The sequence below is a fragment of the Acomys minous genome, assembly GCF_964271855.1.
Source record: "Acomys minous genome assembly, chromosome: 11".
NCBI classification, from domain to species: Eukaryota; Metazoa; Chordata; class Mammalia; order Rodentia; family Muridae; genus Acomys; species Acomys minous.
The window spans coordinates 61,172,220-61,190,169 of record NC_140492.1 but is presented as its reverse complement, the minus strand read 5'-3'; the positions used below and the strand labels follow the sequence as shown (position 1 = coordinate 61,190,169).

At 40.3% G+C, this 17,950-nt stretch overlaps 1 protein-coding gene across 5 annotated transcripts in view; it reads right to left on the bottom strand.

Annotated features, from left to right (window-relative positions):
- The window catches only part of ATP13A3 (ATPase 13A3), a 95,188-nt gene that overhangs the window by 5,213 nt on the left and 72,025 nt on the right, over positions 1-17,950 (bottom strand). For 4 of the 5 annotated variants that reach the window (XM_084801720.1, XM_084801723.1, XM_084801722.1 and 1 more), the window contains 7 exons: positions 17,485-17,581; positions 16,564-16,636; positions 14,234-14,402; positions 12,704-12,891; positions 9,380-9,468; positions 6,173-6,253; positions 4,882-4,971 (listed from right to left, as the gene is read on the bottom strand). In XM_084801720.1, the coding sequence (XP_084657846.1) occupies positions 4,882-4,971; positions 6,173-6,253; positions 9,380-9,468; positions 12,704-12,891; positions 14,234-14,402; positions 16,564-16,636; positions 17,485-17,581 (787 nt within the window). The remainder of the gene's footprint in view (positions 1-4,881; positions 4,972-6,172; positions 6,254-9,379; positions 9,469-12,703; positions 12,892-14,233; positions 14,403-16,563; positions 16,637-17,484; positions 17,582-17,950) is intronic. The other variant, XM_084801724.1, reaches the window with a different exon arrangement.

Below are 17,950 nucleotides of genomic sequence, written 5' to 3'. Positions count from 1 at the left end.
GCCTGAGCTAAACAGCAAACTTTGGGCTAGTTTAAGCTACAAAGTGAAACCTGTCTCAACCGTGATTGATCCATCAATCAATTAAGGCAAAGACTAGCCAATGGGAAGGACCAAAAGTACTTCAGAATAAAGCTCTAAAAGCTGTACCTTTCCCTAGTTGCTTCTCTCACATCAACCATCAGGAACTCTGGCCCTCTACTTGTTTATAGATAAAGCATCAAGCTGCACTGCTCCCACGAATTTTTAAAGGGCAAAATTGTGGTCACAGATAAGCTGTATTACACTTAAGGGGAACCTAAAAGATTTGAACATTATCAATCCAGTAACTTCTATTATCACCACAGTGAAAAGTTTTCAGACATGTGTGGTGGCATTTATCTGTAATACTAGTACTCAGAAGGCAGAGGCCAGATCTTCACAAGTTTGAGGGTAGCCTGGTCTACGTAGGGAGTTCAAAGTGAGAACCTGCATCAGAAAGAAACAACAACAACAAAGCAAAGCTGGGAGTGTGGGACACAGCAGCTGTGCTATTGTATCACTCTCTTTAAAAGAGAATCTACATCACAGTATTCTGCATTAGGATCCAGCAATCACCACACACAGGATCCCTCAGGTTACCCAAGCAACTGTGGGGCAGTCGCTGTCCCACAACAGTCAGGCATCTGAGATGACAATACACTTACTCCTTCCCTAGTGCTTGAATTCTCCAATCCAATCGTGGAAAAGATCCTTCCTTATCATGTTCCTAAATATGAAAGCTGTCACTTTCATTTATTGCTAAAGCATCACAGAGACATGCATCATGCTTGTCTGTGCAGATGAGTCTTTTGATTGAGGGCTGATGTATAATAGGCAGAAAGCCAAGAGTAATGGCATTTGAGTGTCTCTGTCTCTCTGACCTCTAAAATCACTGTTCTAATACATGTGGAAACTAAGGCAAGCAATATAGTTAAAGTTAATCACAAATGGCATTATAACTGCACAGTAGTCTTAACATTTTGGGGTAAATATACACACACATGTATATATGTATATTCACTACACATTAAATTACAAGCAACACCTGAGATACCCTAATTCACCATAACTAGAAACAGGTTTGTTTCCTTATCTCCTCTAAATGTCACATACAAAAAATACACTGTACACAAGGTGCACATAAATGTACCACACACATAGTGAAGAAAAACATAATTCACTGGAAGAGAAAATTAAAGGCTATAGGCATGACAGAGTGAAAAACCAGGAGAGTAAATCAGGTAGTAAGGGGAAAAGTCAGACACTAGGGGTATTTAGTCACGGGGCTTAGAATGAACACTTGGATCTCCCCAAAGCCGAGTCTCAGTCCTTGAAGCAGGGGAACACTGGAGCCCTGGCTTCAGTTAATTTGGGATGGCTAACAGGGTCAAAGAGAATCCCTGAGACAAGGGCACGGATGCCACAGGTCAGCAGAGCAACCATACAGAATGTAGCCACAATCTTGCTTCTGAGACACCCCAAGGTGCACATGCTAATGCCCAGCTCTTTACGACCAGCAGTTGTTTAGGAAGCATTTTCATGCATGGCATGTATTGTGGTTTTCATAAATCATCCTCCACTTCAATCCTCAACATAAAACAAATATAATCCAAATTAGCATTCTATCTACATAAGTTCAAACAGTATGTATAGTATAGTATAGTATAGTATAGTACAGTACAGTTTAGTTGCATAGTGGCTACAGTTCACAGTTTTCACCAAAGAGGTGCATAACCTCAACAGGGTTGGTCACAGTGCACACAGCCCCGTTCTAGTTCTCACAGCCTCACAGCTGAACCACCCAGGATCAGTTTGCAGCCTACAGCCGAGTCCTTCACAATCGCCATGAGTACAGTTAAGGAGAAAGAGGAAGAGATGGGCTGCTTTCCCCCCCCTAAGTTTGGGAGTTGAAGTAAAAGTGTGAGCACTGGTTGGACAGTGGCAGAAGCATAGCACCACACAGGGGTTGAGTAAAGCTGCCAGCAGCCATCTTCCCTTCCTTCTTACCTCTGATACAGACTGCTACTTCAGGATGGGTGCAGCTTGCGATTACATCATTCTTTCTGGCAGGGCTCACTGTCTATGTACCACGGGACACTTATTTAGCAGCACCGGTGGCCTCTACCCATTCTGCATGTCTCAGTAACAACCTCTCCCTTATTTCTGATAACCAAAATTATCTATAGATACTGGCAGGGAGAGAAGGCGAGCTGGACAGAGAGTTGCCACTGAATGAGAAGCAAAGCATTACACACAGAATTATCTATCTATCAGAAGAAAAGTAGTTCTTTTCCACTAAGACCTCTCTTTTCTAAAAGCAAAGCTCCAAAAAGCGCCCCCCCCCCCTTTTTGGTTTTTCAAGACACGGTTTCTCTGTGTTGCCTTGGATGCCCTGAACTCTCTCTCTCTGTAGACCAGGGTGACCTTGAACTCAAAAGAGATACACCTGCCTCTGCCCCCCAGCTTAAAAAGTGCTTTCTTCTTCTCCTCCTCTTCCTCCCCTAACCCCCGCCCCCCAGTCACGGCTTCTCTGTGTAGCTCTGGCTGTCCTGGACTCACTCTGTAGACCAGGCTGGCCTGGAACTCAGAGATCCGCCTGCCTCTGCCTCCCAAGTGCTGGGATTAAAGGTGTGTGCCACCACACCTGGCAAAAGAGTGCTTTCTTAAAACCACAAAACTAAGGTCAAAACTGTTGTCTACTCAGTGGTTCCCAGAATGGGTCAATCTGTTGGACTGCCCCTATCTTCATTCCTTCTTATAAACAATAAAAGTGCTTAAAAATTAAGAACTGATACTTCGAAAAATCAGAGATTTCCCTGAGCTGAGTGTGGTAGCACACACCTTTAATCTCAGCGTTTAGGAGACAGGATTCAGGCCAGCCTAGTCTAGAGAACGAGTTCCAGGACAGGACAGCCAGAGCTGTTACTGAAAGAAACCCTGTTGGGGTGGGTGGGAGGGTAGGATTTAGAAAGACAGACAGAGACACAGACACACAGACAGAGGAGAGGGGGGAGGGAAGGAAGAAAAGACTGGGGATTTCTAATTCAAATATTCTATAGGGGACCCATCTGACTAAATAAGCAAATAAAGTGCTCTTTAGAACCTGCCTGCACTTCTGAGGACAAGAGTTTTCCAATACCAGTATTTCACATGAGAAGGGTGAGGTGAGCGCCAGTGGGACCTTAGCTATGCCGTTACCACAAAGGAGACTCAGCTGAAGGACCCAAGGCCAGTTCCTTCTGGTCTTGCCCAGGCTTCACACTACTTTGAGGAAAAAGAACCTGGAACTGACTTCAGGCTGTACTTCCTGCTGTCTCTGCATTCCACGTCATTCACCACAGAGCAGAGTGGCATTATACATCTTACACAGCAAGCCTGGCGTCTAACCTGCATCTCATGCCTGCTCAAGTACAACACAAACTCAGGAAGTCACATTTAGGTGTGAGAATGAGCTAAGAGGCTATGTCCGAGGTGCCAGCCAGTCCTCTTCAGCGCATCACATAAAGATGGCCGGGGGAAGCCTCGGCACATCGCCTACTCCATAAAGAGCAGCGGGTAACAAGTTTGGAACAGAGTCTAATGTACTACAATCTATCCTCCACCTCTCGCATATTGGGATTGTATGCTGCAACTCCAGTCAAGACGAGAGACATTAAATGTTAAAGTTTTCATAGACTGATTGATAGCAGTCTATAGACTAGGTCTAATCTGTGATTTATTTAATTTTTGCTTTTTTGAGACAGGGTTTCTCTGTGTAACATCACAACCCTGGCTGTCCTGGACTGACTTTGTAGACCAGGGTGGCTTTGAACTCAGAGATCCGCCTGCCTCTGCCTCAAGTATAATCTGTGAGTTCTATCAAGAGCTCTACTGCAACTCCGCGCACCAGGAAACAGATTTACTCACTGTTTTCTTTCTTTCTTTTTGTCAGACAAACCTTGTGCTACCTGATAAATCACAGGGTATTTCATTGCCTTTAAAAGCGCTCACCACTGCTCATACAGAAATAAACAAATAATTTTCTGAATTACCAGTCAGGGAAATCCAAAAGCCATGTTAAATTAATGCACAACAACTAGAAACAAATAATAAAATAAAAGCTAGAAATTCTCAAATGTGTCTCTTGATTCTAATCCAAGGAGGAAAAATCTGATTCAAAACTTCGTTTACATAACTATCATTTACTTTCTTTTTTAAAAATTTTTATTTTTTTTATTATGTATATAGCACCCCATCTGCATGTACACCTGCAGGCCAGAAGAGGGCATCAGATCCCATTATAGATGGCTGTGAGCCACCATGTGGTTGCTGGGAATTGAACTCAGGACCTCTGGAAGAGCAGTCAGTGCTCTTAACCTCTGAGCCATCTCTCCAGCCCCTATCATTTACTTTCTAATGGGACTAATTACATACAATCAAACACATAAAATATAAAGCAGGCAGAAATGAAAGAATTAACCTCAGCCAGGCTCCAGGACTGCCAGGGCTATAGAGAAACCCTGTCTTGAAAAGACAAAAATCAATCAATCAAACAAACAAACAAAAAGAACTGACTCTCACTTTTGAGGATAAGACAAACAGACCAACACACACACACAGCACACACACACACAGCACACATTAGGATTGGAATAAAAAAGGCTTATGAAATCTCCAAATTCCTAAAGCCTGTATCACGTGCTTGCTGAGTTTTCTGTAACTTATTTTAAGAAGGGGGCAGTGCCGGCGGTGGGGTGGGGTGGGGTGGAGGAGGCTAGACACAACAAAGACAGCTGAAGCTGCACACACAGTAACAGAACATAGGACACAAGTGGAAAAACCAAGATGTATGTGAAGAATTGACAGCAACTGCTCATTTCCAACCTGTGGTGGCTGTGTGGTGGTGGAACGACACTCTCCTTGTTTGTCTCGATTGAACACAAGTTTCCAAAGGACCGTGTCAAGGAAGAAGCTCTGAGAGATATTCCAGTGAGTTAGGAATTAAACTTAAACAGGTCATTCCTTTTTATCACGCACATTTGATAACATTCACACAAGCATTAATAATGTGATTTGCTTTTCATATGTAAACCTCAGCAAGTACTACAAAAGGATAAAGAAATAAACTTTTATAACAAATACAAATAATAAAATTCTTGATTAAATAAGACTAGACTTTCTACAAATAAGGCTCTGATCCCCAGTGCTCCCTCTAAATTAACAATGTTGATGATTCGTAGCCTTTTTCTTACAGGAGTTATTTTCACTTAATATCTAATATTAATTCCATCTACGTATGTATACAAACATTTCATTAGCATCTAATACAAATAATTTTTTAGATAAAAAGAATAAAAACCATTTAAGAAGATGAACTTACACTGTAGGAAAGGAATGTTTATGATAGATACAGTCTTAGATGTGCTTTCTAGAACACATGAATAGAAAATACAGTCTATGGAACAACTTAAAACAACCCACTACAACAACTACAAATAGCCATGCTCCCGTCGTATCTCATTTAAAACCCACGCCATCTTTTATTGGGATAGCTGAAATTCAGCATAATTTCTCAATCTAGAATTAACACTAAAAAAAAAAAAAAAAAAAAAAAACTAAAAAAAATAAAAAAAAAAAAAAAAAATAAAATAAAAAAAAAAAAATAGAATTAACACTAAAATATATGTATACTTTCTTTAAAAAGCTTCCACTATAAAAACCTTTAAGTATCACAATCTTATTGCGTTATCTGTTTCTTATACTGGTATAAAGAGTACCACAATTTTCCTGCTTTATCTGTGTCTTACACTGGTATAAAGGGTAGCTTTGAGAACTCACTGGCTCCCTTTAGAGGAACTGGCCTGAGGGCAATCTCTTCCTTGGGTGGCACACTCTGTGTTCTTAGGGGACACAGACGGCTCTGTGAGCTGCATGGACACCTACGTCTCTTTCTAGTCACCACTCACTCTGTGCCACCTCACCATCCAGTGCCTATGTTCATGAATGCAACTTCATCAAATCTCCTGATAGAACTACAGAAAAGGCCAGGTCAGGAAGCTAAACGGTTCTGCCTAAAATGAAATGAGATCTGGGGCTACTGTATAATACTATTCTCTGTTCTTCCCCAGCACCACCACCACTGAGTCACCCAAGAATGCCAAGGCTGAGAGCTTACCTCCACCGTGATAGACACGAAGGCATTGATCAGAACAATGATAAGCATATATATACGCCACTGGTATGGTACAAACATAATCTAGAAGACAAAAAATTTTAGTTAAAGTTGTCAACGTAACTGATATTACAGTGCTACAGCATAGTATCTGAAGCCAGGTATGGTAGCATGTGCTTACAATTCTAGCTCTAGAAATGTAGATACAGGAAGATCATGCGTTCAGGCAATTCTCAGATACCTAGTGGGCTCAAAGCCAGGCTGGGACCCTGTCTTAGAAAGCGAACAAAAAAATCTGAAAGTGAAATCCTATTATGTACCAAGTGTTTATATACATGTATTTTATCCATTTAACTTTCAATAATGTCACAAAGCATGTATCTTTTCATACAACAAAACTAACTCAGTTATAAAAGTGACAACTCAGCATTTTATCTCATGACATTCAAAATTCCATGCTCTAATCTACAGTATTAGAACTTTTTTACAAATCTATAGCTTTAAAATAAAAATCTATCTTTCAAAAATGAGTCAGAGGCCAGAGAAATGGCTCAGTTTTTAGGAGCACACCTTCTCTGGCAAAGGCTCTAAGTCCCACTCCTAGCATGCAAACCTGGTAGGTAGCTCACAGCTCCCTGTTAATTGCAGCTCCGGGAGATTCAATACCCTCATCTGATACTGCAGGCACTGTAGCCAGTATGCACATCTCTCTAACATACACATAACTAAAAATAAAGCTTTTTAAAAATGAGGTGATGTGATGGCACACACCTTTAATCCCAGCACTCAGGAGGCAGAGGCAGGCGAATCTCTGTGAGTTCAAGGCCAGCCTGGTCTACAAAGTGAGTAGAGGACAGCCAAGGCTACACGGAGTAACCCTGTCTTGTAAAAACTAACAACCAAAACAAAACAAATAAAAACAAGGTGAATATTAATTTAATGCTGGTCTTATCTCAAGTTGATGTCCCCTTCCAAACAGCTAGAAAACACAGACACACACACCCCATTATATCCAACTGAAATCTGACTGCTCTCTATGAGCATTTTAGTTAGCATACATTGATCACTGAGCACCTAAGACATTAGGAAAGAGGCTAAGGAATGAGATGACCTGATGTATGTCACATTAATATATGACTGCTCCAGTAGGGTAAATCTGCAAGAGATAGAAGGCTAAAGCCAGACTGGGGCCAATGAACCCCAACACAGAATTTCCAGAATAGAGAAGATTAACAACAAACAAGACAAAGAAACCAAAGAACCCACAAAACAAATACACTTTAAAAAATGGTGAGACCAAGAAATGAAACACAATGAACTTAGCTTTAAGCCTTTGCTTCTATATATTATGTATGCATACACGTATGTTAACACAAGGCGGCCAAAGGAGGATGACAGTTTCCAGTGTATGCCCCTGATGCTGGGATTAGAAGCATACACACCATGGTTCCAAGGATTTGAGCCCCCTCAGCCCCAAAGTTAGTTTCTTAAAATGCTCAATTTGGGGAGTTGCTGTCACCATGCATTAGGTCTATACAGCTCAGTAGTGACAGCTAAACTTGGGTAAGAGTCTTTACCTTATTAATGTGGACTACAGGCAAACCACAACTACAAGGAAGAGTGTCTGAGTACTGAGGGGAAGAGGGACATGAACAGAACGGTAAGGAACTAATGCTGAGAGGTGGGGCAAGAGAAGAGAACCGCAACAGAGGCTGAGATGAGATCACACCGGGCAGGAGGAAGCCAGAAGGGAGCCAAGAACCACAATCTAAAGGGAAGGTGTCTCAACAGTGGCCTGGTCACAATGTTCAATACTTCAGAAACTAGAGAAAAGCCAAAGGAAAAAACCTCAAAGTGCCCGCTGGACATTAACGGTTAATGAATGGCCTTGGCAAGGGCAGTTTCAGCAGATCAAGCATGCTAGGTGGTGAATGTATGGAAGTCAGCAGAATACATGTTTAAAGTCCTCAACTAAAGCTCTCAATGAAACTCATGAGCACACCCATATACTGCTCTTCAAAGTTCTTCTTATGAAAAGAACTCAAAATACCTATTGAGATGTTAAGTGGCGATGTGCCTTCATGAGCAATTAGTTCACAGGGGTTTCACCTTCAAGGAAGGATTCATGTGCTTAGTTATACCAAGAACAGGTTGTTCAAAAGTGATCTGGGCTTCCCTGGCTCTCTCACTTCTAACTATGCGCTCTATTCCATGCGTGCCAACTTGCCCTTCCATGTGTGGGCTCTCAAAGGAGAAATGCCAGTCTTCACTAAAAGTTGAACGGATGCTGGTGCAGTGTTCCTGGACCTCCAGAACTGTATGCCAAAACACCAAACCAATCAACCAAAAACCCCTCCTCTTTATGAATTATCTTTCTTCAAGTATCTTATTATGGCAGCAGAATACACTAAAGGGCTAAAGTGATGATAGCTCAGTGGCTAAATATTCACTATTCTTGCAGAGGACCTGGGCTCAGTTCCCAGGCTCACAAATGCCTATAACACAAGTTCCAAGACATTAGCAGCATCCTTTCCTGGCTTGCTTGGGCACTAGACAAGCTGCAGTACAAATAGATACAAGCAGCAGTACATATACATATGTGTAGACACATATATACATAAAACAGATAAATCTTTAAAGAACTGAAAACATGGGGCTAAAGATAATGTGCTGTTCTCCCAAAGGTCCAAAGGTCAGTTCCCAGCACCCAAAAACAAATCTGCAATGATGAAAATGGAAATAAGTCAATGGGTGCAAATTTTCACCCATTTGAGTTTGAAGCCAACCTGGTCTACATAGTCAGTCTAGGACAGCCATGGCCACACAGAGAAACCCTGTGTCTCAAAAAAGCAAGCAAACAAACAAATAAATCAAGCAAACTAGCTCCCAGCAGGGTAAAAGACACAAACTTCATACTTGGAAACTGCTACATGACAGAGGCACCACTAAAGACAAGACAACATGGGAAAGATGGGCCAAAGAGCTGATCAGTATAATCAATAAAATCTATTCAGTTATACTCACTCTTTAGAGTATCTTTTGGAAAACACACAGGGGAAATAAAGGTAGTTTAGTCTTTCCTCTTCAATACCAAACATCCAAAATACCATTCAGCCCTACATTCCACACAATGCTGCAATGTCTCATTATTGCTATCCCAGCTCCTCCTATGGACACGCCACAAGCAAGAAATGCAGTGCTAAGCCTTACCTCAAGAACCTGGTCAACAGAGGCAACTGGATGCAACATGATGAATAATATGAAAACATACAAAATAATCACAGATATAACAAAAAAATCTGGAAAAGAAAGTGAAAAATTAAATTAGGCATTTTCTTTACATTAAAAGGTACCAAACACCAAGGAACATACAATTACTTTAAGCACACAAATTTGGTTTGAATACCTCCAGTAAAATTGATGAAATGTACACAAGCATATGCTGTTATTTCCTACAGTGTAAGACATTCTGAGCATGCACACCCCCTCTGATTATGCACATACTTTAATCCCAACATTCCAGATGTGGGCAGAGCTGAGGTCCATATACATATACAGTGAGACCCTGGTCAAGTGATTCCCCTGCCCCAACTTTACATTTACAAATGAAAATGTAATATTCTATTACACATGTATAACTAAAGTAATACATGTTATTATGGTAGTAAAATAAAATGCTAGTGGGAATTACAAAAATAAAGCAGATGAAATGGGGATGCAGGTATGATGACACAGACCTGGAAAGCAGAGGTGGGAAGGCTGAGTCTGAGGTGAGCCTGACCTGCAAGATGAGATCTATCTCAGGAGAAGAATGAATCAGGATGGATGGATGGATGGATGGACGGACGGATGGATGGATGGATGGATGGATGGATGAAGTGTCAATGTAATGAAGACAACCTATATTGCTTTTCAAATCTTACTATATTTAATAACTTTGTTCCTGATAAATATATCTTTAGTTATAAAATTTGTTACATTTACGTAACATGTTTTCAACAGTTGCTAAGCCATCCCTTGCCTCAAACAAAAAAGCTAAATCTAGTGAGAAATTATAGTTAAGAATAAAGTATGTGTCATCATGGTACATAAAATGGAAGCACAACACAACAGTGCATATATAGTTTTAAAATGTGTAGCTAAACTGAGAGTAGGTTTGACTTCAGGAGGGAATGCTACTGTGGAGAGGATGCCGCCAACACCCACTACTAATATTAACAACAGCAACATACAAAACCTCAAAATAAATATAATATATCACACTAATTAGAGCTAGAGAACAACTGAATGGTCCTAGCAAGGAACTATTCAAGAATCCCAATGGCGAGGTACATTACTGACAGGAAAGTAGGGGTGAAAACCAGCACAAATGTGTATGGCCAACTCTATTGTTTCCTCTATACACTCTGTACGCACAAGCACAAGCTTACAGAAAATAAAGTGGTTTTATGATTCTATTTCTGCTGAAATATCTTAGCAGATTTAAAAGAAATCAGTATCACTGCCAACAATAAAGTGGTCATTCACATCAATTGATAACTAAATGAAAAGGTGACCTTGGAAATTTTCCAAATGTATATTTAAAGTAGCTTCAAGCTGGGTATGAAGTTGGGCAGGGTGGCACACAACTTTAAACCCAGCTCTGCCATAAGAGGAGGGGAAAAAAACCCACAGTAACAAAACAAAACAGAAAACCTGGTATGGCTCTATGGTAGAGTACTTGCCTGAAAGCTGCACTTTCCTACAACTCTCCCTGCCTGAATCGACTCAGACCACTCACTCACTCAATCTCAGAGTAGATCTTTTTTTTTTTTTTTTTTTTTTTTTTAAATCACCATAGTTAATTTTTCTAGTAGGGAAGAAATCTGAAGACCAGACTTTTTAATAACAACAACAAAGAAAAAAAGAAAAAGAAAAAGAAAAAGAAAAAGAAAAGCAAAGAAAAACCACTGTCTCTGGACATAGTGCAGCGCACCTGCAATCTTAGCAAGGGTGTGGTGAGATGGCTCAGCAGGGGAAGGTGATCCCTGCAGAAGCCTGGTAATCTGCGTCTGATTCCTGACACCCATGTAAAAGGTGGAAGGAGAAAGTGACTCCACAAAGTTGTCCTCTGTCCTCCACATACTACATTAAAAATAAATACATAAATAAATAAGGAAGGAAAGGTAGGGCTCAGTTGGAAGAATGCTGTACCTAGTGTGCATTACGCACAGGGTAGGACCCCTAGTGCTACATAAACTGGGTGTGGTAGCAAATACCTGCAATCCTAGCACTCAAGAAGTAGACAAGGACGCTCAGAAGCTCAGGGTCACCTACCCTGTTACAGGCTGGACTACACAAGAGCCTACCTTTACAAGCAAACAGTGAAAAGAGTTGAGGACAGAGCTCAATGGTATAGTACCCACCTAGCTTGTTTAAGCTAATATTCCCTCCTCCTCTCCCCTACAAAAGGTTTAAAGTCCTGTTTTAAGTATCACAGCATGGGTCTGGTGGGTCTCAGTAACAGTTACACAGAAACATGTACAACTAGTAAGTACACAGTAATAAAGTTCTCACCAAGGAGAAGAACTCTCAGTTAAAAAACAGAAACAAAAATTACCAGTAAAAACAAATTCCAATGTTACCTGTGCAAATACACACAAGGTCAAAGAGGGATAGTGCACGTGGATATGTTCTTCAACTCCAAAATGAGAGCTGGGTTCTAATGGCGATTACTTCTATGATGTCCAAAATCTAGACCTGGCAGTTTTACTGAACAATGACATCTTTTCACAGCTACAACAAATACACAAATACTTGGCCATTTGCTCCATGATACTGCAAAAGCCACGTCAACTAATGGTTTCAATTTTTAAAATTATCATTACTGCGTATGAACTGGCGCACACGTCATGGCACATATGAAGTCACAGACATCTGTGTGCAGCTGAGTCTCTTTCTGCACTTTCTGCACAATTCTAAGGACTGAACTCCAGTCACACTTTTCTGGCAGGACAGGTGTCCTGCTAAGCCATCTCAGTGTCCTATTTTTAAAAGCTAGCAACTTACATAAAACCTACAGACAGACACAGACCTCTATGCTGTTGGTCACTTCTGTGATGAGTAAAAGTGACTAAACATTAGGAATTCCAGAGACACTGACCTTGACACCAGTGAGTAGAGAAAAGGACAGCAAAAAGAAAGCATACCAGCTGCCTCCCTGAAAGCCTACTATAGCTTCCTGCTTTTAATTCTGATTCTCTATACTCAAAGAAAGAAAAGGGCTCAAAGTAACAGAATATGAAAACCAGAGTTGTTGCTTTAATCTTTAAACTTAGGAGTAGGAGTGCTCATGAAAGTGAAAGCAAGACAGTAAACATTCAGCTTATTAAAAACATGTCTATTATAGATTTACTAGTTAAAATTCATTTATTCTATTTATTTTATTTTAGGTTTATTCTGGGACAGGTCTAGCTACTGGCATGTTACCAAGCCCAGCTTTCTTCTCTAAAATCTTATAAGCAAAGAAGACGGTGGAATTCATGTTATACTTACAATTCTTATAGCAAGGCTGCCTGAATGGTTTTCCTTTTGAAAAGGCAATCGCCACTGTGAGGTACTGAAAACTGGAGATAAAAAACACTGTGGTATTTTCATAATTTTGTATTTTACATGTATCAAGTTCAGTTCCATTGTATAAGTGTGATGAGTTCCAACACGCACTTCTTGTTATATTACAAACACTGCAATAAACAAAGAACCCGTAAGAACACAGCAGCATCTTTCCAAGGGGCCAGTGTTATTTTAGATGGCTTAGATCACTCCAATATACAGAAGATACAATTTATAGAGAGAGATGAAACAGCAGCAACACAGAGGGCAGGCAGATGTTTTTTCTTTCCCCTTTAGCTGTATATTATAATCAGTTTAAATTATAATAAAGTAATTTTTTAAATTAAAGGCCACAGGTCTGTCTTAACACTATTCCACAGTAAGTGGGGATATAGCATCTTATTTAATACATGTGATTCCTCTAGGGTTCGTACTTCTCTGAGGTTATACTGTTTGGCCAAGCACTGGCACCAAGATAATCTTTAATGTTTTCTAGTTATAGCTTGTCCTCATTTCTAAGTAATACTACTGCTGTGCATAAATAATGAATGTTACTGCAACAAACACAGCTAAATGTTAAACCCCTATAAATGGAGTCTAGAAAGATTCAAGACAATTTTGTCCATTGCTTTTCATAGGCAATGTCTACATACACTTAAGAAAATAGTGACATTATTTTTAATTTTCTAAAATTTAATGATATCAATCAAGCAAATTAAAATATTCACAACTGAAGAGTTTGTAAAATTATTCACATCACAGTTTGTGAACAGTAGAGCTAGACTTGATATTCCTTTCATAAAGTTCTAAAATGATATCTAAAAATAAACAAATACATAATAAATAGATACATAAATACACAAATAAATACTGGAAGCACTATGCCTCTTGGAGGTTGATGGCAATTTTTCTCATTTTACAGATAATCAGGTCTGAGAAGCAAATTCCTCAAGGGATTCTAAGGTCCTGTCTATGTAATGAGTTGCACTTTGCCTCTAAAGTTTATACTCAAATTTAACCCCTGCCCCTGCCCCCAACCCCCGAGACACTAAAAGCAGAGACTGGGTGGGAACTTTAAGGGGTGATATGGGCTTGGCCCTCATTAGTGGATAAATTCATTCATGCAGTTAATGTATGAATGGGGGCAAATCAGAGTAGGTCTGATATAAAACCCAGTTTAAACAGGTCTGTCATTGTGCAATGTCTGGTACTGCCTAGATACCACCATCAAAAAAGACAGCATATGTAGTTTCTGAACCAGGAGGCAAGATAAATCCTTTTTCTTTATAGTTTAGTTGTGGTACTGATGAACAGAAAATTAAGCCACTGTCTCCTAAGGATTGAAGTTACTATGACAAAAAGACAAAAATTTTAGGTGTTTAAAAAAAACTGCATGTAGGCTCTACACACATTTCAAGGCTCACCTTTTTATAGTTATCTTATACAAATTTCTATAATGGATTACCAACTTACTCTGAATATGGATCACACACTTTATACTGCTTGACCCAGAAAAACCCCAGTGACTGAAATCCAACGCAGATGATAATCTGAGACAAGACGGAGAAGAGGAGCGCCCCGGATATAAGGCCCGAAGGTGGTCTCTGTGCCACAAGCTCTTTCCAGGCAGGATTTAAACTCACTGTATTTTAAAGGAAAGGACAGAAAATTTTTGTCTAAATTATTCCACTAAGACATAATGAAATAAACTTGGAAATAAACTGGCTTTCTCTACTAAGTATTTAATAAAAGTTTCTAGACAAGCCAAATGTCATACACATTTAAATTAATCCCAGGACTCAGGGTGGCAGAAGAAGGTGGATTTATTTGAGTTCAAGGACAGCAGGGTCTAGAGAGTGAGTCCAGGACAGGCAGGGCTAGCTTTACACACAGAAACCCTGTCTCGAAAAAGCTCCACCCCCAATAAACAAACAAAGTGTTAGCATCTGATGGGGGATTGTTGCATCTGTATATACCCCTCGCTCGACCATATACCCAAAGGATATGCCATCCCACCAAAAGGACATTTTCTTAATTCTGTTCATTGCAGTTTTATTCACAACAGCCAGAAATTGGAAACAACCTAGATGCCCCTCAACTGAAGAATGGATAAAGAAATCGTGGTACATTCACACAATGGTGTATTAGTGGTTTAAAAAAACACTAATGACATCATGAAATTTGCAGGCAAATAGATGGAACTAGGAAAAGAAATCATTTTGAGTGAGGTAACCCAGACCCAGAAAGACAGACATGGTACGTATTCACTTATAAGTGAATGTTAGCTACTAAGTAAATAATAATCAAACTACAATCCACAGACCCAGAGAGGCTAGGTAAAGAGGAAGGCTATGGGGGGACGCATGGATCTCCCCATAAGGGGAAACAGAACAGATCCTGAGGATAGCCTGAGGGCCTGGGAAAGGAAGTGACTGGGCAGGAATGAAGAGAGTGCAGGGAGAGACAGCTAGAATTGGGGTGCATCTGGGGCGGGTAGTGTAGAAACCTAGTGCAGTGGAAACTTCCTGGAATCTCGGAGGGTGACGCGGATGAGGACACCTAGCAATGGAGGATACGGAGTCTGAGCTGTCGTCTTTTGTAGCCAGGGAAGGCTTTTCATGGTGGGACGGGTTACATTCAGTTAAGAACTATGGAGGTCCTTACAACCCACACTGATGCTAGGACAGAAGATCACACTCTGAAAACTAATAGCAGGGCGCCACTGCTGAGGACAATTTACACTCAGCTCATGCAACGTACAGAGGCTGAAGTGGCCAGGAGCTAGGAGCACTCACTAAATTCTCTTTGGCAGAAGAAGGTGCTCTGAAGGCTATGGAAGAAGAAACCACACAGCAACCCAGCCACAAAACACTCCACCTACAATCTGTCCTGTGCGCAAGATATGCTGGGCAACGGTGGCATAAAGCACTTGGGAGTGGCCAACCAATGTCTGATTTAACTTGAGGCTCACTCCACAAGAGGAACTCCTGCTGAACACTGCTTGGATGGCCAGAAACCGGAGATTGGTAGAACCAAACATGACTGGACTTAAAATAAATAAATAGTAATAACGAAATGATTCCTCATGACACTCTACTACACTCACAGATGAATGGCTTGTCCAGTCATCATCAGAGACACTTCCTACAGCAGGAGATGGGAACTGGTACAGAGACCCACAGCTAGACACTGTGCAGAGTCTAAACTGGAGAACTCCACTGGGTCCTAGTGGAAGAGGGGGAGGAAAGAGTGTGGGATGGACGATACCAGGGGAACATTGCCCATGGAATCAACAAGCAAGGCTCACAGACACAGCAGAGGGCCTGCAAGTTCTGCACCAGGTCCTCAGCGTTATTTGTTTTGGCTGTTAGCTTGGTGTTTTTGAGAGACTCTAAAAGGAGAAGCAGGTGATTCTCTGACTCCTTTGACTGCTCTTGGGACTCTACTCCTCCTATTGGGTTCCATGTCCAGCCTCTATGGGAGCTTTTTCCTTGCCATATTGCCCCTGTTTTGTCCTGTTTGCTGTTGTCTTTTGGAGGTCTTTTTTGAAAAGGAAACAGAGGAGAAGTGTATCTGGGAGAAAGTTAGAAGGAGTGGAGGGAGGGGAAACTGAGCGTGGGATGTACTGTATAAGAGAAAAAAGATGGGGGGAAAATACAAACAACCAGTAATAAATCCTACACAGGAAAACTAGAGCAGGTTAAACTACTTATAATAGTTGATGCAAATTTACCAAAATTTAATACATAAAAATTTCCAATTTTCATATGCTTTGAAATGAAGAAAATGAGTAAAATACTCACTTGTAAATACTACTACCAAAATGATTGCCAGATCAATGAAGAGAAACTGAAAGTCTCCCAGGTTACTCAAGATCTACAAAAGCAATTGTGAAAGCTTAGGGGTATTCTCACAGTGTTGTTGCCAGTCTACAGTCTTGTTTTTTCCCCAAGAATAACACATTCAAAATGATATTTGAATATCTGCCTTTAAAATTAATCATCAATAACATATTTGCATAAATTTGACCTAATGTTAGTATAAAAGGTTTGAATTTAAAACTTATTTGACTCCCCCCAAAAAATTTAGAAACAGATTGTTTTCTCCAAATATTTAACATTCTAATATTCAGTATTTTCAAGTGTCAGTATCTTCAAGTTTCTTCATGTTTTAATTCTTCCCTTCTGATATTTTTATAAAGAGTAAAAAGGGAGTGTTCATATGCCTTTAGAAAGTGAGTGTGGGTCAATAGGAAATCTACAGTGAGATCAGGTTGATCATAATCTAAGAGTTATTTATTCTCCAAATACATACAGTTCTATCAACAATTACTGAAATATCTTTCTGTAAATGCACGGCAAAGTGAACTACAACTGTGACTGTAACACAGGTAGCACACACCTCTACCCGTAGCATAACAGCACAGATCGAATGCTCTCTTCAACTATACTCAATATGAGGCTAGCTTAATAACTTGAAATCCTGTCCAAAGCAAGCAAAGTCAGTCTATACTACAGATAAAAAGAACACAATCTGCAGAGTTTCCATAAAAAGCTATAGCTATGGGTGCAGGCTTTAAGGAACATACATCCCAAATTAACGCTATTCAAACTTCAATACCTCAAGGTAATTTTATACACTACATAAATTTCATTTTTAAGTCTCTAAGGCACATGTCCAATACCTTTGGTGCTTTACCATTATGTATGGTTGTCGGTACTCACAGAATACAGCAGAGTAACACTGAAGTACTGTATGATGCTATATAATGCCATAAATTTAAATACACAGAAAGATGTCATCAAAGCAGCACGACCTTCCCTGTGAACAGAAATGTTGGCTGTGACTAGCAGAGCCTGAGCTTGTCCTTCCATCTTGACAGATGAGCATCAGCATTCACTGCTATAACAATATTCTTGGCTGGCTACCAAAACATGTATACCACAGCACAACCATAGGACCACCAGTCCCTTGCTAGTGAGTCACAGTCAAACATGCTCCTTATGATAATTCATTCTACTATATTTTAAGTGCAAGACACTTAAAACCTGAGCCAGGAATACTAGCTCTCACATCAGTGCTCTCAAACACTCAGGGGACTGAAACAGAGAGCAGGATCACAAGTTCATCCAGGCTACATAGTGAATTTCTGACCAGCCTGTGCTACAAAGTAGGGCCCTGCCTCAAAAG